Raw genomic sequence first — 22257 nt, 5'->3', positions numbered from 1 at the left:
GGATGGGATCACTGGAAATGAGTGTGATCTTGCTTCCTTTTGTGGAAGGAAAAGTGAAAGGGATCAAGCTCCAACTGTGAGCCTAAATTTGTGCTGGGGCCTTAACATTCCTTGTGTATTTCTCTCTCTTAACTAGCTTACATCCTGTCTTGGTCATCTAGTGCTGCTGTAACAAAAATACCACAAGTGGGTGGCTTTAACAAACAAATTTATTTTCTCAGAGTTAGGAGGCTAGAAGTTCAAATTCAGGGAGCCAGCTCTAGGGGAAGGCTTTCTTTCTGTTGGCTATGGGGGAAGGTCCTTGTCTCTTCAGCTTCTAGTCCTTGGATCCTTGGTGATCTTCATGTGGCAGGGTGTCCCTCTTCCCCCATCTCTGGTCTTTTAATCTTCTCCTTTTCTATCTTGAAAGAGATTGACTCAAGACACATCTTACTCTGCTATTGCCTCATTAACATAAAGAAATCCCATTCCCGAATGGGATTATAAACACAGGTATAAAACCCATTGCCATTGAGTCAATTCTGATTCATAGCAACCCTATAAGACAGAGTAGAACTGCCCCACAGAGTTTCCAAGGAGCCCCTGGTGAATTCGAACTGCCAGTCTAATTGCTTAGCAGCCATGGCTCTTAACCACTATGCCACTAGGGTTCCCAACCACAGGTATAGGGGTTAGGGGTTAGGATTTACAACACATAATTTGGGAGGGACACAATTCAATCCATAACATACCCTCATTCTACAGATGAAGAAATTGAGGCCCAGGCAAGTGTAGCAAAATCCTCAAGGTCACAGGGCTAGTATACTGCAAATCCCAATCCCAAACTACGGACTTTAGTTAATAATAATGTCTCCGTATTTCTTCATCAGTCTAAGAAATGTACCATAGGAATGCAAGCTGTTTATAAAGCTGTGTTGGTGGTATGACAGTCAAGCTCTCGGCCGCTAACCTAAAGGTTGGTAGCTTCAACTCATCCAGTGGCTCCATGGGAGGAGGACTTGGTGATCTGCTTCTGTAAAGATTGTTGTTGTTAGGTTCCATCAAGTTGGTTCCAACTCATAGTGACCCTAGAGATTACAGCTCTGGAAATAGTCCTCTTGGGACCAAATGCCACTAATAGCTTCCATGCATCCATGAGGCAGTTCTCCTCCGTCACATGGGGTCAGTATGAGTCGGAATCGACCTGACAGCACCCAACAACAACAATAATGGGGGTAAAGGTGCATATGGAAACTCCCTGTACCTTCTGCTCAATTTTTCTCTAAACCTAAAAATACTTTGAAAAATAAAATCTATCAAAAAATAAATAATGGTCCACATAAATCAGAGGCTGTATCAGCCTGAAACCAGAAGAACTAGATGGTGCCCGGCTATAAGTGATGACTGCCATGACAGGGAACACGACAGAGAACCCCTGAAGGAGCAGGAAAGCAGTGGGATGCAGACCCCAAATTCTCATAAAAAGACCAGACTTAATGGTCTGACTGAGACTGGAGGGACCCCGGAGGTCATGGTCCCCAGACCTTCTGTTAGCCCAAGACAGGAACCATTCCCAAAGCCAACTCTTCAGACAGGGATTGGACTGGGCTATAAGACAGAATATGATACTGGTGAGGATTGGGATTCTTGGATAAAGTAGACACATGAGACTACATGGGCAGCTCCTGTCTGGAGGGGAGATGTGAAGGCCGAGGGGGACAGAAGCTGGCTGAATGGACTTGGAAATACAGGGTGGAGAGAAGGAGTGTACTGTCTCATTAGAGGGAGAGCAACTAGGACTATATCCCAGTAACTCAGTGCCATCGAGTTGATTCCGACTCATAGCAACCCTATAGGACAGAGTAGAACTGCCCCAAAGAGTTTCAAGGAGCACCTGGTGGATTTGAACTGCCGACCCTTTGGTTAGCAGCCGTAGCACTTAACCACTACGCTACCAGGTTTCCAGGACTATATAGCAAGGTGTATATAAGGTTTCGTATGAGAGGCTGACTTGATTTGTAAACTTTCACTTAAAGCACAATAAAAATATTATAAATAAATAAATTAATGCTCAAAAAAGAAAACAGGAGGCAGCCTCCCAAGCCAAAAGGCAATATAGGTGGTCCTGGCACGTGGGACGAGCATGTTACCTCCGCTCTGGGAAGGTGTTTCTGGTGAGCCAGTTACTTCTTGTTCAAAGATATCCTCCACTGAGGCAGACTGGAGCTGCCAGGCCGCCTGTCTCTGGATAATGAAATCTCCCAGGTTACTGCACCCTGACTAGTCTCCGTCTTCGTTTGTTTTCCCAGGATCACAAAAGGGCCACAGGTTTTATAAAGGGGAACCTGTAACAGAACTCCTGTGCTCCCAGTCCCTGAGTGATCAGGTGCAAGTCTTCCCAACTCTGGGAAAACAAATATGCCCCTGCTGGCCCCCATGACAACTTCCAGTGGGTTTGCTTCAAAAGCAGCCCCTCTCACCCATGGACTGCCCTCCCAGACTAGCATATGTGTATGGGGGCCTCATCCCTCTGACTCCAGCTTCCCCCAAAGCCCAGGAGAGCACAGAAAACCCCAGAAGGCCAGGGCCAGGCACCCGAAATTCTACTGCATGAGTCTCCATAACCCTCTTCCCTGGAAGCAGGAGTGGGCAAACATTTTCTGTAAAGGGCCAGATGAGAAATATTGTAGGGTTTGTGGTCCAAGAGGCAAAACCAAGGATATTATGTAGGCACTTATGTAACAAGAGAGAACGCACATTTCCACAATTTTTTTTTCAATCATTTAAAAATGTAAAAAAAAAAAAAAAAAAATTTCTCAGATTGCAGGCTGTACAAAAATAGGCAGCTGGCGGGGTTTGGCCCACAGGCCAAAGTTTGCTGACCCCTGCCCTGTACTCTCTTAGTGGGAGGAGCTACAGGGTGGGTAACTTTTATATTTCTTTCAGGAAGGGCAGGTCAGGTACTGTAGGATCAAAATCAGAGCCACCGAGAGGGAGGAGAAGGGAAGGAGGGAAGAAACCTGTGAGGCAAATTCTGAAAGAGAAATGTAGGGAAGTTTGGAGGGGACAAGGTGAGATTTGGGGACAGTGGTATGATAAGAGAAAGACAGAGAGTAAGAGTAAGAATGAGAGAGGGCAAGAAAGAAGGTTTTACAGTATTTGCTTAGATGCCCCAGGGACTACAGTAAATACGCAATGGCTTTTCAATTTCTGTGGACACTAGACTGATTTTCTTGCTTGCTTGCTTTTTTGTGTATGATACCGTGCTGAGGTAGGACCCACAAGTGGAGGTAACTTTATAGGTCTCCCCACCTCCCCCACCACCACCAAGCCAGTAACTTTGCTCACCCTTGCCCCATCTGTCCTGGCCAGCCTGAAAAATCTGGTTGCCCATGCGCTCCAGCTCACAGGGCACATCCCTCCACCAACAGGCTCCTTTCCCCTCTAACCTCCCTCTGCTCCACCCATTTGGGTCAGCCTGCCTTTGGGAGACTGAGTCCTCTGCTCCCACTGCCTGTGTGCCCGCCCTGTGAAAACCGAAGTGCCCCTCGGGCTCTTCACCTTTAAAAGGGGACCACCGCTGCCTGCCACTGTGGAAAATGGGGCAGCACAGAGGAACGCACTTTGCAAACTGTAAGGGACAGGAAGCATGGACGCTATTAGTGGCATTTGGTTCCAAAAGCCCTATTTTTGATCACCTCTGTGCCCTCCTCTCCAGGTGATTACTCAGTGTGTACTGAGAACCAGGTGTCCACACAGAAACACTGTTACTGGGAGGAATATGTTTATGAATTAGGTATCTGCTTCAGGCCAAACAACAATTTCATCAGTTGGGGATGGGGGTGGTGGGGCAGGGGGTCTTGACTTCTATCTTAAAAAAAAAAAAAACTTAAAGTCTCTCCTTATTCCAGGTAATTCTTTTCACATAGCAGGAAATTCTGAGAAGCAGATCCCTCCCATGAAGGAGCAGCTTCCAGCTTGCTACCCTCTCCAACTCTGCTCGAAACGTCAGCTGAACCCGCCTCCTAGAGTTCTTAAATAAAACAACCCTCTGGTTGACTGTAATTAAGCATATTCTACAACCTTGGCGAGCCTGGCATCTGCACCTGCAACTGGGATCCCCTTTCTCGCGGCACCTGTCCGCGGCAGTCACCCTGCCCCGCTCGCGCGCGCGCCCTCCCGTTCCTTTCCACGCCCGCACGCCCTCCTGGCGCCGCCCGCGCGCGGCTCGCACCGCCCTATGGCACCAGAGGAACAGATGGAGCAATCATCGTCCTCCTTCCGCCAGAAGGACCCCCGCTGCTCTGGGGAGAGTGATGTGGCTCTAAGACACATAATTAGACAAGTCAGTGGACAATGCCGCGTCTTAGAGGGGGTGGACTTGCGTAACGCAGAACAGGCGCTCTCATTTATCTCGGGCGCAGTGAAGCTAGGCGCTCAGCCCCGCCCCAGCGCCGCCGGCCTGCTCCCTTAGCTGCGGTTTCTGGGCCTCTCAAACAACATCTGACTCTTTTTTTTTTTCTTAAAGGCCGTGCCAAGATGATTTATGCACCAACAATGCCATTCATGTGGAAGTGTCCCCTGTCAAGTCTCCACGCTCCACGGGGAAGTAGTTGCCCTTAGCCTGTCCCCTGCCCGGTAGGGTGGACCGTGGCCATCTTGGCCCTGGACTGACCCATCAACAACCCCCTCCTTTGCCCTGCATGGGGGAAGTGATTCCAGAAAAGCCCACTGGAGTGGCCACACCTTGGGATTCACCCTCTCCTCTCTTCAAAAAAAAATTTTTTTTTTCTCTTCAGGAGACAGGTGACCTTGGGTGTCCAGACTTCTACAAGGGACAGCACATAAAGCTGGTGAGAGCACAGCTTCCAAGTCAAAGATCTGGGTTTGCAATCCAGGGCTGACCTTTGTGCAATGTGGTGTCAGGCAAGTTACCTAACCTCTTGAACCTTGGTGTCCTATATGAAGGGCCTAATCTTTTCCTCACAGGTATTTGTGTGACAAGGTATGTTTGAGCTGAGCTCCTTGGTGAAACTCAGAGGCTCACTCAGGGTAGCTCAGAGACCGAGGGTGTGTCAGTTCAGTCCTCTGTGAAGCAGATGCCAAAATGGAATTAGAAGTGGGTGGTTCAATGATAGAATTCCCACCTTCCGCTCGAGAAACCTGGTTCAATTCCCGGCCAGTGTACCTCAACTCATCTCGTGCGCAGCCACCACTGTCTGTCAGTGGAGGCTCACGTGTTGCTCTGATGCTTCACAGGTTTCAGCAGAACTTCCAGACTGAGACAAACTAGGGAGAAAGGCCCAGTGATCGACTTCTGAAAATCAGCCAGTAGCAATATCTGTGGGTCACAACACTCTAATCCACAACCAACCATGGGGATGGTACAGGACCTAGCAGCATTTTATTCTGTTGTGCATGGGGTCGCCATATGTTGGGGGCCAACTGGACAGCAGATAACAACAACTCGCCTGTGAAGGATAAAGGGAGAGGACACAGGAGTGGGGAGAGCAAGGCCGGAAGGAGGATTGAGTAGGGAGAGTCCCAGCCTGTAGTGCCGCTCTGAGGAAGTCCCAGAGGGCCAATGGGGAGCCCCAGAGCAAAGACCACCTGCTAGAGGGGTCCCACGTTGGGCAGGATGGCCCAGCTCTAGTGCCTTACAAAGGCCAGTCACTAGCTGGGGGCAGCCTAGGGGTGAGTTGTGTTGAACCCTCTGGCAGGTCATGGAGCAGAGGTGTGGCATCTAAAGGCTGTCAGCCCCCTCACTCCTCGCAGGAGTTTTCTGGGGAAGGGAGAGCTGAGTGGTGCACCCCCATGACTACCCCAGGGGGGTTGGTGAAAAGGGTGGCAAGCGATTTTCATTGCTATACTAGGTTGAGTGGCATTCCTCCACAATTCATGCCCACCTGAAACCTGTGAATGTGACGTTATTTGGAAATAGGGTTTTTTGCAGATGTAATTAGTTAAGAGGAGGTCTTGCTGGATTAGGGTGGGTCCTCAACCCAATAACTAGTGCCCTTATATGAAGGCCACCTGGAGACATACGCACACACAGGAAGAAGGCCATGTGACAACAGTCACAGAGACTGGAGTGATACTGCTATCAACCAAGGAGTGCCAGCTGCTACCAGAAGCTAAGAGAGGCATGAAACTGAATTTCCCTCAGAGCATCCAGAACTTCTAGCCTCCAGAACTGTGAGAAAGGAAATTTCTGTTGCTTTAAGCCACCCAATTTGAGGTAATTTGTTATGGCAGCCCTACTAAGCTGATACAGTTGCTTTCCTGGTATTGTTCCCCCACCTAGCAAAGCAGCCCTGACTTTGCCCCTAGCTCCAAGGGTGGCCATATGACACTGGCAAACTGAATGATTCAGTGTTTTTATCTAAACTGATCCAGAGTAAATCTGAGGATATTTCCTGGGACTGCTGGGACACAGATAATCTCTTTTCTAATGGATGTTAACAAGAAAGTAGGTAGCTCTAGGGGCTGCTGGCAACCATCTTGGGACATGAAAGGTGTCCAAACTGGGATGAAATCAACATTAAGGATGGTACAGTAGGGAAACCACAAGAAACAGGGGCTATGGTCACATTATTGAGCAGCTGGGTCAAGCCTCTCCTGAAATCCACTTTATTAGTAGACTTTTCAGCTCATGAGCTAATAAATCCTCATTAGTTGTGTCAGGTTTCTTGGTACTTGCAAGAAAGGCCTCTGAGCTAATCATCAAAAAGAGAAATGGGTGTCTTCTGAACTCCAAGTGGAAGCACAGGCATAGAGTCAAGCTGAAAGGGTAGAATAGGGATCTGAGGCTGCTCTTAGGACATCAGGGTAGAAATGTCTGAATTGTCACTTCAGAGATTGATATGACTTCACTTCTGTGTCTGCATCCTTTTGTGCCTATCTGCTCCTTTTTTCCACAACCAGGTGGTGTCCTCACCCTCCTCTGTCTTTTCTCCACTACATAACTCACATTTCTTCTCCTTCCTAAATTGCATTTGCTAAAGACTCACTCCAGGTCTACTTGGAGACTTCTCTCAGTGTATCCCCTCACCTTCAACATCTCCTGCCAAGGAAGGGCCTGACCCTGTCTGCATTTCCCACTTCGGATTTCTGAAAGTACCAGTTGGATGATCCCAGCTCTTGCCCGTTTAGACACCCCCAGAGACTCTGGTCCCATGTTAGGAGAGGGGGCTGGGCATTAGTCCTTTTTAGAACTTTGTCAGACGGTCCAAGTGTGTACTCAGAGGTGCAAGCCCCTGGATTAATGGGGCCAGGCTCTCCAGACCAGCTGACCTCACAGTCTGTCCTTGGGTCAAGGTCAGTCCAGATCCAGTCAGCTAAGGGGAGAGCCACAGGGTCTCAACACACCCAAAGCCTCCTCCAGTGGTAGCATCTGTGCCTCTAGGAGGACTGAAGGGGAGACATGTTCCTGACTGACATCTTAGGGCAAGACAGCCCAGCACAGTGCTTGGTAGAAGGTGTGGCTCAAAAAACCAGGTGCCATCAAGTCGGCTCCAACTCATGGTGGCCTGATGTGCGTCAGGGTAGAGCTGTGCTCTATAGGGCTTTCGGTGGCTGATTTTTTTAAGTAGACCACTGGGCCTTTCTTCTGAAGCACTCCTGAGTGGATTTGAACTGCCAACCCTTCAGTTAGCAACTGAGCACATTAACTGTTTGCACTACCCAGGGATTTTAAAACCCTGTCTCTTCTCCAACTCAAGGTATAAAACCCACTGCCATCGAGTCAATTTCAACTCATAGCGACCCTACAGGACAGAGTAGAACTGCCCCTCAGGGTTTCCAGACTGCCACATCTTTCTCCTGCAGAGCAGCTGGTGGGTTTGAACTGCAGACCTTTTGACTACCAACCGAGCGCTTAACTTCATAGCGACCCTACAGGACAGAGGAGAACTGCCCCACAGAGTTTACAAGGAGCACCTGGCAGATTTGAACTGCCGATGCTTTGGTTAGCAGCCATAGCACTTAACCCCTGTGCCACCAGGGTTTCCACTCAAGGGTAAACTGACTTTAAAACCAAACCAGCCGCTAATGTGCAGCTGAGGAAGAGTTGCTGAGCAGAGGAACCTACAGAACCTAGAACCTAGGCGTCTGTGCTTAGCAAACACACAACACAGGAAAATCCTGATACATCAAATTTACCTCTGAGAATCTGTACTTCTATTACGATAAAACTACACAAATGCAGCTAAAAAAAAAAAAATTAATGCAGCTAGGAGAAGCCATATTCTGGGAGGCTTTTCAGTGACATGGGACAATATTCATGACCTCATGTAAGGAGAAAAAAGGGGCATAAAACTTATGTAGCGCGGGATTCCAATTTTGCTTTAAAAAATCGGTGTGCGTAAATATATATATATATATGTTTTTTTTATGTATACACACACATAGGAAAAAAAGACAGGAAACACAGGTGCTGAAAAGGTAACTGTGGTTCTCAGGTGACAGAGGTTTTTTTGAAGCTAAATGTGTTCAATCCAGAGGATTTTTATTCTGAAGTAATGTCTTTTTATTTTTGATCTTAACAGGCTTTTTGAAGTGATGGTTTCGGTAGAAGGTGGCTGGTTTGGTAAAGCTGTACGTGCAAAATCACAGGTTGACAGCCTTATGACAGTAGCCCTCTGCACCTTTCCCCAGGATTCTGTTTTGTTTCTAATTTCAGTTTTATAGAAATCTGAATATAGAACTCTGGCATTCGCTGCCCTAAGAAATAGCCTGGTTGGAATCACTCTTCCCTGCTCTGATGCCTTGGATTCAAGGCTCTTCCATCAGGACTGGGTGATGCCTGCCACATCAGGGGGCACTGCCCCCAGTGGGGCTTTGGGGGTCCCTCCCAGCAGACCTTCCACCTGCCAGCTGATCCGAGCCGAGAAGGCAGTGAGTTGAGAACACCTGGGGCTCCGGGTTGGGGAGGGACAGCAACAGGGAAAAACAGAACATATGTGCACAATTGGGCCAGGACACGAGGAGCCCAGGCTGGCGGAGAAGGAGATACACAAGAGAACTAAGACTCACGGAACCAAGAAAACACAAAAAGGCACTTGGTCTTGCTGTGCTCAGTGGGGATCCCTAGATAGTTTGAGGGCACTTATTCATTTAAGTTGTTCAGTTGTCTCCTTTGTTGGTTATTTGCTTGGTTTGGTTTTCCTTCCGACAGGTGGCATTTGAAAGCGTTCTGTGGACAGACCATTGTGGTAGGTATTGTGCAGGACTCAGAGTTGAGACAGATAATGGAGCTTGTGCTCTGGGAGAGGAGGTAGGAAACGTGTGCACCCAGCAGCAGAGACGGGAACAAGGACCCTGGAGAATGTTATAAATTGTTACAGGAGTTCAGAAGATACAAATGTTTCCAGCCAGGAGGAATGAAGGGTGACCTCCTGGAGGAAGTGGTGTCTGAACGGCGGCCTTAAGGGTGGGTGAAATGTAAACTCAGGCAAGCTAACTCAAAGGGAGGAAAGAAAGCAAGGCAGGAGCAAACATCAAGGAGGGAAAACACAAAACACAAACTATGTGTTCAAAACATACATACAACGAATACTTAAGCATGTATTGTGGGCCAGGCTCAAGAGAGACACTGGTTTGCGATGGGGCTCCTGTTTTCACAGGGCTTCTGGGCGGGTGGCCAAACTACTGGAGCCAGGGGTACTTCAGGCCAGGTGGCTGGAAGTGGGTCTTCAGTCAGCCCTGTTCTGCTGCCCCTTCCCCTGAGAGCTCGCTCACTCCAGGGAAATGCCTCCCTGGAAACACCATCAACGATAACAGCATGCCACTGCCAACACTTAAAATACCGGAGACACGGAGCCTTCCGCACGTGGTCCTCGCTAGGACTAGGCCTGCCCGGCCAAACCGCTGCTCCCAGCATGACTGAGGCAAAACGACAGCAGACCCACATACAAGATTGCTCCCGGAGGTAAAAACCCCTTCTTCCTTTTTATTTTTTCAAGTGCTGAGGCGTCTTGATTCCACATTCATCCTTTTCCTCTAGCTTATCTCTTGGTGACTTTGGAGAGCAGTCTTCCTTATCTCGGAAACAAATGGCCTCCGCAGAAAGCCCCAGACAGCGGAGTCATTTATCTGTCTGACATGTGTTTCCCTGTTTGTTTTCTCCAGCCTTGAGACAAGAGTTGTGTCAACTGTGGATGGCTGTGCCCTAGTCACTTGAGAGGCATCAATCAATTTCCCAGCTGCATTTATCACTCGCTGCCTTAAATCAAGTCTAATCAATGCTTCCTTCACTTGGTATGGATTGAAACTATATATAACACTTTCAGAAAACTGGCGGGAAAGGGAGCCGGCCACAAACAAAAATTCCCTCGGGGACTGAGATGGAATGATGTTAAGGAAACATTTGCAATATCTGATTTGCTTTCATGGAGATGCCTGACTAAACACTCAGGAAGGTTTGTGTGTATGAAGCTTCACTTGAAGTTACCTGATGTGGAATGTCAGTCAGTCCATACAGACGATTTTATACAGGGGGGCATTCTGCATTTTTAAACCTAGTAAGTTTGGAGGCTTTGGTGTATTTTTTTTGATTGTGCTTTAAGTGGAAGTTTACAAATCAAGTCAGTCTCTTATACAAAAACTTATATACACCTTGCTATATGCTCCTAATTGCTCTCCCCCTAACGAGATAGCTCGCTTCTTTCCTCCACTCTCTTTTTGTGTCCATTCCACCAGCTTCGGACCCCTTCTGCCCTCTCATCTCCCCTCCAGATTGATTCAAGAAGCTCATTCTTCACCAGCATCTTTTTCTATCCCATTGTCCAGTCCAATCCCTGTCTGAAGAGTTGGCTTTGGGAATGGTTCCTGTCTTGGGCTAACAGAGGGTCTAGGGGTCATGACCACCGTGGTTCTTCTAGTCTCAGTCACACCATTAAGTCTGGCCTTTTTACGAGAATTTGGGGTCTGCATCCCACTGCTCTCCTGCTCCCTCAGGGGTTCTCTGTTGTGTTCCCAGTCAGGGCAGTCATCGGTTGTAGCTGGGCACTATCTAGTTCTTCTGGTCTCAGGCTGATGGAGTCTCTGGTTTGTGTGGCCCCTTCTACCTCTTGGGCTGGTAATTACCTTGTGTCCTTGGTGTTCTTCATTCTCCTTTGCTCCAGGTGGGTTGAGACCAATTGATGCATCTTAGATGGCCGCTTGCTAGTGTTTAAGACCCCAGATGCCACTCTCCAAAGTGGGATGCAGAATGTTTTCTTAATAGATTTTATTATGCCAGTTGACTTAGATATCCCCTGAAATTTGGTGTATTTTTTATACTTTTGTTCCTAGATTAAGTTGTTAAGTCATTAACTCATTTCTGTTTTCTCTTAGAGGATTCTGTTTTGGCATCATTGACTAACTAGGTCAAGTTCCAGTTACAACATATAAAAATCTCTCCATAACAAGATAGATATCCAGCAGCCTCTCTGATTTAAAATACTAATTTTTATAAAATCTTATACCTGAGAAAACTTGGCCTTGTCTCTCCTCCCCTCAACTCTTGGTAACAGAATTTGATCCGCACAACCATTAGCAGGTGTGAAAACCATCCCCCAGCTGTTCTACCCATTTAGAATGTGGTAGACAGCAGCCCTGTCTCATCTGTAAATTAATCTTGTGCCCGTGAAAGATGATAGCAGCCTAGTTACAGGCACCTAAATGCGACCTGCCCACAGTCGGGCCCTGCATTATTCTTCAAGGATAACGGGAGAGGAGAGAGGGGACAAGAGAAAAATAGGTCAATGATTATGCAAACCCAGAAGATGAGGCAATGCTGTGATTCACTGATATAATTAATATTTCTATCTAATCTGCTGAACTGTACAGACTTTTAACACTAGCATGCCTCTGAAACTATTAGCGGGGCTGACTCACAGCTCCCCCAGCGACCTGTTGCCAGGTAGTTCCCTGTTAGGTTCTGGGAAGCAAGACAATAATAATAGAGCCTTATGTGGCGTAATGGTTTCCAGTTTATAAAGTGTTTTGGACAGTTTCATAATCCTGTAACACAAGCAGGAAAGTAGTTCTGGTCCCGTGCATAAGATGAAGAAAAAAGTTCAAAGGTTGGCGTGCCTGTGTGCTGGTCCCAACTGTGCCGATTTGAACTCAACTCTGTGTGTCGTCAACCCTAAAGCCTTGGTTCTTCCCACTGTGCTCTGACTAGGCATCACTCAGGTCTCCTCCCTGTGCTTTCCCCAACTTATGTTTCTCCCATCGCCCAGGGTGCTTAGGAAACTCATATGGTTATGTTGTTTTTGTGTGCCATCGAGTCTATTATGACTCATAGTTACCCTGTAAGACAGAACAGAATGGCTCCATAGGGTTTCTTAGGCTAAAATCTTTACTGGATCAAATTACCAGGTCTTTTCTCCCGTGGAGCGGCTGGTGGGTTCAAACCTCTAAACTTCCAGTTAGCAACCAAGCACTTAACCATTGTGCCACCAGGGCTCCTTCATGTGGTACAGGCGATCCCTAAAGTTGCTTGGCAGGTGTCCAGTTTAAAAAAAATAAAAGGCAGCACCTTTGGACATGTTTTGGGTTACAGACACGGTATAGTGTTCTTCATCCATCTTAAACAAGGTAATGTGATATAACAAAGCTTTAGCCCCCTGTGAACAAAGAGGGTAAGGGAAACGCTGTGGACGTGGAGTCTGAAATTCAAGGGGTCACTCATGTTGTCTGTAATGTACATGAGCATTGTTTAATGAGCTCCTTTGTTTTGAGGATGTCCGGGAAGAATCATGTTTGCTCGTTCTTTGAGGAAGGGAGTAACAGGTTTTTCCACCCAAGATCAGTCCACCAATATCAGTGTAAATGAGAGGAGTAACAGATAATGCTTTTTCAAACTGGCTTCAGGTAACGTAGTACTGAGGAGACACGAACTTTCAATGGTTGTAGGGATTCTGAAGCTCTCCGGGGAGCCTGAGAAAGTCTTGAACACATTCTGACAATGCTGATGTAGTGCTCAAGCGTTAACATGCATGTCAAATGGTAGAGTCATCCTAACTATCATGCTTATACAAGCTGGAGTTTATATTGGAAATAGAAATACTCACAAGCTTTATAAGCCCAAAGTAAAAGGGATCATAGCCTTTCTTGACATAAAAATGCTACTGAAATTAATACATACCGGTTTCATTTCATTTCCTTCCCAAGGCAAATTGGTTTATTTCATGTTCTTTCATTCAACAAATATTTATGAAGCACTGAGACCATGGGAACCAAGATTCAGTGGTAACAAGACACACACCCTGCCCCCTGGGACCTTACACTCAAGTACAAAAATTTATATTTAAAATATCAATGGGAGATTTATGCTTCTGATCAAGATGGCATCATAGGGCCAGATTTATCCTCCCACCTGACACACCAGAAAAGAAGCAACACGTGAAACAATGGCTTTCAAGACCCTGGACATCAGGTTACAAAAGACAGGGATGCTAAGGGATGGGAAACAAGGTGTGCCTATGACTGTCCAGCTTACTGCCTTGAAAGGCTTTCCAGGCTGTGCAGGGAGGGACAGCCCAGGTAGAACCCAGGGGCCTCCTAGAGTTCAGGAGACAGAACTGAGGATTTAGGGAAACCCAGGCAGCTAGAGTTCACAGGACAGAGAAACAGAGAGGTGAGAGCTGCACAGAGAATCCCAGAGATAAACAGAGGGTCCCCCTTGAGTATTCAAGAGAGTACTTACTGATCAAGGCATGTAGTGAGGAACTATCTGAGGCCAGGGAAAGAAGTGCCTGAAAGGGCTAGTGGGAACAGCACTCAGCACTCACACAGGGCCAAGAACAGCACCTATTACTGTCAGCCAGACTGCAGAAACTCTTAGTTCACAGGCACTGGGTAGAGTACTCAGAAGACCATGCCTCAGTATTAGGGAATAATTCCTATAGATGGAGCACTCCTGCAGACCTGCTGACAAATTACAGAAGCAAGGCCCAAAAGGATCAAACTATTTCCAAACAACTTCACTGCATCTCCAAACAAAAGAATTTTTATAGGAATAGATATCCAGTACCCAACAAAGTAAAATTCACAATGCTTGGCATCCATCCAGTCAAAGATTACACGGCATATAAAGAAGCAGAAAAACGTGCTCATGATGGAGAGAAAACTCAGTTGGTACCGATCCAGAGCTGATCTGGATGTCAGAATCAGTGAATGTTAAAAGTTAGAATAACTGTATTCCATATGTTCAAAAACTTAAGTTGATGCATAGAAGATATATTTTTAAAATAGAACAAAAAAAACAAGTCTAATGTCTAGAGATGAAAACTACAATGTCTGAGATGAAAAATACACTGGATAGAATGAATGAAAGATGACTGGATACTACAGAAGAAAAGATCAGTGAACCTGAAGGCATGGCAATAGAAACTACACAAAACATGCAGGGAAAAATATAAAAAAAAAGCATCAGTGAGCTGCAGGACAGTGATACATATAGAGTCTCCAAAATGAGAGGGGGGAACAGAAAAAATAATGGATGGCTTAATACTCTGCAAATTCTATAGAACTATAAACCCTTCAGACTCAAGAATCTCAACAAACCCCAATCACAAGAAATATGAAGAAAATTACGCCTAGGCACATCATAATGAAATTGTTTAGCACTGGTGATTCAGATAATACTTTAAAAGCAGCCAGAGGAAAAAGACCAGAGATATGGATGACAGCCATTTACAAAAGTGCTATTTACAGAACACCATCAAACAATATGAAATATTTAATAAAAAAGATATAAAATACATATATATTGAAAACTACGAACAACTGCTGAGAGAAATTAAAGATCTAAATAAATGGAGAACTAGGACATACATGGGTTGGAAAACTCAATATTGTTAAGGTGTCATTTCTCCCCAAACTGATCTATATACTCAGAAGGGAAAAAGGATGGGCACATAGCCCAAAACAACAGAATAAAGAGTCTAAAAACAAACCCACAAAAATATAGTCTATTGGGTTTTGATAAAGGCTCAATGCAGAAAGGGCAGTTTTTTCAAAAATAACATCAGAACAGCTGAACACCCATATGGGAAAGAAAATGAATCTTGACCTCTATCTCACATTTTATTAAAAAATTAACTCAAAATTGATCACAGACCTAATTGTAAAGCCAAAAACTATAAAACTTCTAGAAGAAAAATAGGGGAAAACCTTTGTAACCTTGGATTAGGTAAAGCTTTTTAAGATACACCACCAAAAGCACAGTCTATAAAAAGAAAAACCTGATAAACTGGACTTCATCAAATTAAAAAACTTCTGCTCTTTGAAAGATACTGTTAAGGGCATAAAAAGGAGCCACAAGGTAGAAGAGAATATTTGCAAAACATGTTATAATGGACTTGTACCCAGAATTGATAAAGAACTCTCAAAACTCAAAAATGAGAAACAACTCAGCCTGAAAAACGGGCAAAAGATTTGAATAGCCATTTCATCAGAGATGTGGGGATGACAAATAAGCTTACGAAAAGATGCTCAACATCATCAGTCTCAGAGAAATGCAAATTAAAACCACAGTGAGACACCACTGTGTGCTTCTTAGAATGGTAAAAATGAAAAAGACTGGCCATACCAAGTGATGAGAAGAAAGAAGAGGAACTGGGACCCTCATGCACTCCTAGTGGCAACATAAAATGGTACAACCACTCTGGAAAACAGTTTGACAGTTTCTTAAAAAGTCAAACGTACACCTACTGTACGAGTCAGTTATTTCACTCCCAGACATTTACCTGAGGGAAATGAAAGCATATGTTAACACAAAGAGTTGTATACAAATGTTGAAAACAGCTTTATTTGGAAGAGCCCAAAACTGGAAACCACCCAGATGTCCATCAATAAGCGAATGGATAAACCTATTCTATGAGATACTATTCAGCAATTAAAAAACAAACAAAAACCCTCTTGATACATGCTACCACATGGAGGACTCTCAAAATAATTACACTGAGTAGATTAAGCCTCACAAAAAAAGAGTATATATTACATAATTGAACTTACATAAAATTCTAGAAAATGCAACCTAAAGTGTAGTGACAGAAAGCAGATTGGTGTTTGCATGGGAAATGGGGGTGGGTGACACGTGGGGAGGGCAGGAGGGAGAGGTTACAAAAGAGCACAAGGACACTGGGGATGACGGGTAAATTCATGATCTTGATTGTGATGACAGTGTCACTTGGTGTACCCATGTCAACGCTTACCAAACTGTACCACTGAAGTATGTGCAGTCAAGTACCTCCCAGTAAAGCTATTTAAAATATTAATGGACTCCACATTCTAGAGATTCTGGCAGTAGAACTATTATTTTCACCTCGAACATTAATTACTTTTGTACATACTTTGTTTTACTTTGGTAAAAACACTTCAAAACTTTATTTTTAAAGCTGCAACAAGGAAAGCAAAGGGTATAAGCATTAGCTCACTGAAAAACAATGTTATATATCCTAAAAAAATGTACAGGGTGAAAATGAGGAATTCTGATTCATGGACGCAACCAAATCTGACACGATTCTTGACAATGAATAAGACCACTTGGAATCAATTAATTGGTGCCTGCCAGTCATCTTTTTCCTGCACACTGCTGTCGTTCCCAGCCACCGAGCCCTCAGCTTCAGAAACCTGGACTGCGGTTTTCAGTTGGTCTCCCAGCTCTTCTATCAGAGGCCCAGACCTTCCCAGAGCACAAGAAGGGGCAAGTGGCTTCCCCTGACTGCCCTCAGACTTCAGGAGGGTCATGTTTCTGCATACCCCACCACCATCAATAAGCAGGGCACTGCCTTCTTCGAGAAGGGGACCCTGCAAAGAACCTCCTGGCTTGGATTCGTTCTCTCGGAGCTCATCTTGCTCTGAATCCGAGTCTTGGGTTGAGGAGGATGAGGTACTGTCCGATTCCTCTGAATCACTTTCCTCAGGACTGGAGCAAGGTGTCTGCTGCCTGGAAACTGAGCAGGCTGCTTTTAATGCCGTTTCTTCCTCCTGGACAAGAAGGGCTGCCGTTTCCAGTTCTTCCAGTTCTAATCCCAGCTGGGCCTTTGTAAGGGACTCCTTCTTTAAGGCTTCTGCAAGAGCTGCCAATTTTTTGGACCTTGAAAAAAATATATACATATATATTTTTAAAGTTAGGACTATTCATTAAATGGCCTGATGACAACAGGGTACACTACTTTAAAAAATAAAGTTGGACCCATACTTTATATGCTATAACAGAATAAAATCCAAATGAATCAAATGTAAAAAGGGAGGCCATTAGAGTACTATGAGGAAACACTGGAGAATTTCTTTGTGAGCCTAGAATGAGGAAGGCCTTTGCAACAATGACTCAAAATTCAGAAGCCACAAAAGGCTAACAAATCCAACTGAAAAAAAAAAAAAAAAATGAGCTGGTTCTGTAGGGCAAAAAATCATTGTAAGTAAGATCAGAAGACAAATGTAAAATTGTTAAAAATATTTGCAACTCATATCACAGACCAAGGCCTAATCTCCCTAACGGACTTCCTAAAAATAGATAAGAAAATAACAATCCAACAGAAAAATGGGCCCATGATGCAAGCAGACAATTCTCACAAAAGGAAATACAAAAACCACCTTTAAATATAGGAAAAGATACTCAACTTCAGCCAAATAAGAGAAATGCAAATTAAAATCATACTATGATGTATTTTTCACCTATCAGATTAGCAAGAAAACAAACATTTGATAACTCTGTTAACAAAGCTGTGCAGAAAAAAAAAAGGTGCTTTCATACATTGTTTGTGGGAGGTTAAATAGGTACAACTCCTACAAAGGAGATTTTGGCAATAACTTTCACAACTGAAAATGTACATACCCTTGACCCAGCAATCCCTCTTCTAGAACTTTAGCACACGTAGCAGATATGCTTGTAAATTCCTGCGAGGTGCAAACAGTTACTGCACCAGACTGCTAAGCGAAAGGTTGGTGGTTCAGTCCCTCCAGCGGCACCTTGGAAAAAAAGCCTGGTAATCTCCTTGTAAAAAAATCAGCCACTGAAAATCCTATGGAGCACAGTTCTCTGTCACACATGGGATCGCCATGAGTCAGAATCGACTCGGTGGCAACTGGTTAGCACATATGCTTGCTATATGACTTATGCACAAGGTTATTTATTAAAGCATTGCTTTTAAAACCAAAAACGTTGGAAATAACTAAATGTCTGTCAGTATGGGACTGCTTAAATACGTTAGGGCATATTTATACAAAAGAATACAGCTGTATCAAGAATGAAGCTCTCCACGGGCTAATCCAGATATACTGCTTAATGACAGCAACAACAAACACAGTATATGTATATGTTGCTTCTTATGGAATTAAAAAAAAAAGGGAAGAAATAAAAACAAATATTTGTATTTGCTTGTGTACTTATCAGCAGACACTGGAAAGATGGGGGATGACAGAAGAGAGTGGAGAGAAGGAGACTGCACCCCACACCGTTTTGTATTTAACTCACATAAATGTAATACCTGTTCAAAAATTTTAACGTATGAAAAAGAAAAAAGCACTGTTAGTGTGCAGCACAAAATGCTTTTCCTTTTTATCAGACAGCCATTGCCAATTATTTCAGAGGATAGTTTTCTCTGAATTACCTGCTAGATTTGTAACATGACACTGCATTGAATAGGTAAACCTTTCCACTATTGAATACATTTAGTTGTTTTGTTTTTGTTTTTTAAAAAGGCAGCATAAACCATACTGAGGTCTCCAAACACCATCTCTATACTGTTCTAGAAAGGAAAATCTTCTGATGTGACAACTGAAAAAATGCAGCAGTGAGTGAAAATGTAAGCATGTTAACGCGGCTTCTGTTGTTGCTGAGTCAGTTCCAACTCATGGTGGCCCCGTGTGTGCAGAGTAGAGCTGCTGTATAGGGTTTTTAAGGCTGTGACCTTCCAGAAGCAGATTACCAGGCCTGGCTTCCAAGGCGCCTCTGAGTAGTTTCAAACCACCAACCTTCAGACTAGCAGTCAAGCATTTAACCCTCTGCACCACCCAGGGACTCCTGACATGGCTTCTGGAAAAAAGCAAACCAAAGCTGTTGCCACTGAGTCAATTCCAACTCACAGCGACCCTACAGGTCAGATTAGAACTCCCCCATAGAGTTTCCAAGGCGCGGCTGGTGGATTTCAACTGCTGACATTTTGGTTAGCAGCCGAGCTCTTTACCACTGTGCCACCAGGGCTAAGGTATGGCTTCTAGTTTTCCCAAACTTCTAAGATTCAGTGACTATGCAAAATGCGTAGCAGCTTTGAGACAAACTGAATTCACAAGATAAATTGCCATTTGTCAAAGTGCAGGCATAGTCCATTCCATAATATTGGGAAAATGAGACTTCATTTCAACTGAGCTGATATGAATGGATGGTGCAATGGGAACTACCAAACAAAGATGGTATTTTTCATCTAAGTGCTTAGATGTATCTGAGACCTTTTTTCCTCAAGATATTTAGAATAAGAATAGTCTGTAAAAAACAAAAACAAGAGGCGGGGCCAAGATGGCAGAGTAGTCAGATGCTTCTTGTGGTCCTTTTTATAACAAAGACCCGAAAAAGCAGGTTAATTGATTATATATGAGAGTCTAGGAGCCCTAAACATCAAAGGCAAAGTTGGGGAGCTGGACTGAGCAGCAGGGAGAGGGAGAGATGGTTCAGAAGCAGCAAGAAGTTGCCAGACCTGACCCGGCAGGAACTGGTACCCTGCAGGCCAGATCAGCTGGCGTGTCCGGTGAGGCAAGCAGTGGTGCTTTGGACGTGTTTTCCACACTGGGAGAGGCTAAATGGTGGAGTCTGCTCAACCCTCCACAACCAGTAAGAAGCAGTGCTCAATTGGCAAAAGATAAGTACATGCATCTAACATAATGCACGGATCAAAAAATACCCCTTTGGGAAAAATCTCTCTCCCATTTACCTACCCACTCCTGCTCTGCACTGGGGCCTGGGCTGGCTTCAGAGATTGCTTCGTCCCCTGGGCCAGAAATAGGACCTGTCATGCACCCTGAGCCATTCTCCCAGCTTTGGAAAGGGAACAAATTAACAAACAGGAAAAAATTACCTGTCAGCTCCCCTAAGCTGGGAGCTAAGGGCAGGCACAACTCCTTTGCCTAGGCACAGGCATAAGGGGTCCACAGACTTTGAATGCCTTTCACCCCTGCACGGACCTGTGTGGGCCCATCACAATAGCATAGTCCTCATTAACACAGTACAACAGGGTATATACCTGAAGCCTAACTTCAAATGTGTCAGCTATATATATGATTCCTGACATTAGACATCACTCTGCCTATTAAGCAGGGTCCTCACCTACCCACATCAGGGGCCTGAGGACTGGTGGCTCCACCCATGACACCTAGCCATCCACAACATGGGTCTAAGAACAAGTGGTGCCTCCCAGTCCTTAGAGCCAACAGCATTGGGTGCCCACAGTCCAGGTGCAAAACCCACTCACCTATGTGCTCTAGGGAACAGGCACATGCTTTCCTCCCAGACACTCTGGGGCAGCTATCAGCCCTCTGCCTTGCTCAGCACATGACTCCCTACTGAAGCCAGAAACCTGTGCCTATACCAATCACCCCTGCCCATCTAGGACTATAGGAGAGAGTCTGAACCACACACTTGGTGACTGACTACCTGGACACCTGAGCTGAATCCATACAAGAAAAGTAAATGGACTCCTGGGCTCACATACCTAGTAATAGCTCTAACCAGCTGGTGACAGGATATGAGAGGTTAAAGGCACCAATAATCAAACTAGCTCAAACAAGCAGCCTATTTGGGCATATCAAAACAAAATAAGAAACTAGGACACAATAAGCAAACATTAAATAAATAATCTATTGATTGCTCAGAGACAACAGTCAATATGAAATCACATAAAGAGGCACAATATGATGGCTTCAGCAAGCTCCCAAAACAAAGAATCAAGTAATCTTCCAGAGGAAGAGAACTTCCTGGAATCACCAGAGGGAGAAAACAAAAGATTAATATATACAACTCTTCAAGAGATCAGGCAAAACACAGAACAAGCCAAGCAGCCCACAGACAAAGCAATAGAGGAATGTAAGAAGATTAGAGAAGAACATAATGACAAATTTAACAGGCTGCAAGAATCCACAGAGAGGCAGCAAACAGAAATCCAGAGTATTAACTATAAAATTACAGAATTAGACAACTCAATAAAAAATTGCAGAAATAGAACTGAGGCAATGGAAATCAGAATTAGTGAGACTGAAGATGAAGCAATTGACACCAACTTATTTGAGGAAAAATCAGATAAAAGAATTTAAAAAATTATGTGGGACTCTATCAAGAGGGATAACCTACAAGTGATCGGAGTACCACAACAGGGGGGGAATAACAGAAAATACAGACATAATTGTTGAAGATTTGCTGGCAGAAAACTTCCTAGATACTGTGAAAAATGAGATGTCTATCCAAGACGCTCATTGAACCCCATACAAGGTACATCCCAAAAGAAAGTCACCAAGACATACTACAATCAAACTTGCCAAAACCAAAGAAAGAGAGAGAATTTTAAGAGTAACTAGGTATAAACAAAAAGTCATCTACAAAGAAGAGTCAATAAGACTAAACTCTGACTACTCAGCAGAAACCATGCAGGCAAGAGGGCAATGGGATGACATACATAAAGCCTTGGGGTAAAAATAGCCTGCCAAGAATTATATATCCAGCAAAACTGTCTCTCAAATATGATGGCAAAATTAGGGCATTTCCAGATGAAGAGAAGTTTAGGGAATTTGCAAAAGCCAAAAAAAAAAAAAATTACAAGAAATACTAAAGGGAGTTCTCTGGTTAGAAAATCAATAATATCAGGTAGCAACCCAAGACTAGAACACAGGACAGAACAACCAGATATCAACTCAGATAGGGAAGTCACAAAAATAAATCAAAGCTGGAACACTGAAAATAGGGAAACAGAGACATCAATATGTAAAAGATGACAACATTAAAACAAAAAAGATAGACTAAAAAATGCAGTCACAGATCTTTCATATGGAAAGGAAGTCAAGGCGATATAAAGAAATAAAAGATTGGTTTAAACCTAGAAAAATAGCGGTAAATATTCAGGTAACCACAAAGGAAACTAACAATCCTCACATCAAAATAAAAAACAAGAAAAACATACTCAGGAAAATACAAAATCAACAACAATGAAAAAGATGAAAAGAAAATACATAAAGAAAAATGACTCAGCACAGAAAATAAAGTGGAACAAAGAAACTGTCAACAACACACAAAAAAGAGAC

The 22257-nt window shown here is 44.3% G+C and overlaps 1 protein-coding gene across 2 annotated transcripts in view; it reads right to left on the bottom strand.

The window, feature by feature from the left end:
* Positions 1–9558: 9558 nt before the first annotated feature.
* Positions 9559–22257, bottom strand: part of SHQ1 (SHQ1, H/ACA ribonucleoprotein assembly factor) — a 141833-nt gene continuing 129134 nt past the window's right edge. Inside the window, exon 10 of one of the 2 annotated variants that reach the window (XM_064275012.1) lies at positions 9559–17068. In XM_064275012.1, coding sequence (XP_064131082.1) covers positions 16522–17068 — 547 coding nt within the window. In that variant the 3' untranslated portion in view covers positions 9559–16521. The remainder of the gene's footprint in view (positions 17069–22257) is intronic. The other variant, XM_003409997.4, reaches the window with a different exon arrangement.

Source organism: Loxodonta africana, chromosome 22 (genome assembly GCF_030014295.1).
Source record: "Loxodonta africana isolate mLoxAfr1 chromosome 22, mLoxAfr1.hap2, whole genome shotgun sequence".
NCBI lineage: Eukaryota > Metazoa > Chordata > Mammalia > Proboscidea > Elephantidae > Loxodonta > Loxodonta africana.
The sequence above is the reverse complement of the archived record's forward strand: the minus strand, read 5'-3'. Positions and strand labels throughout refer to the sequence as shown.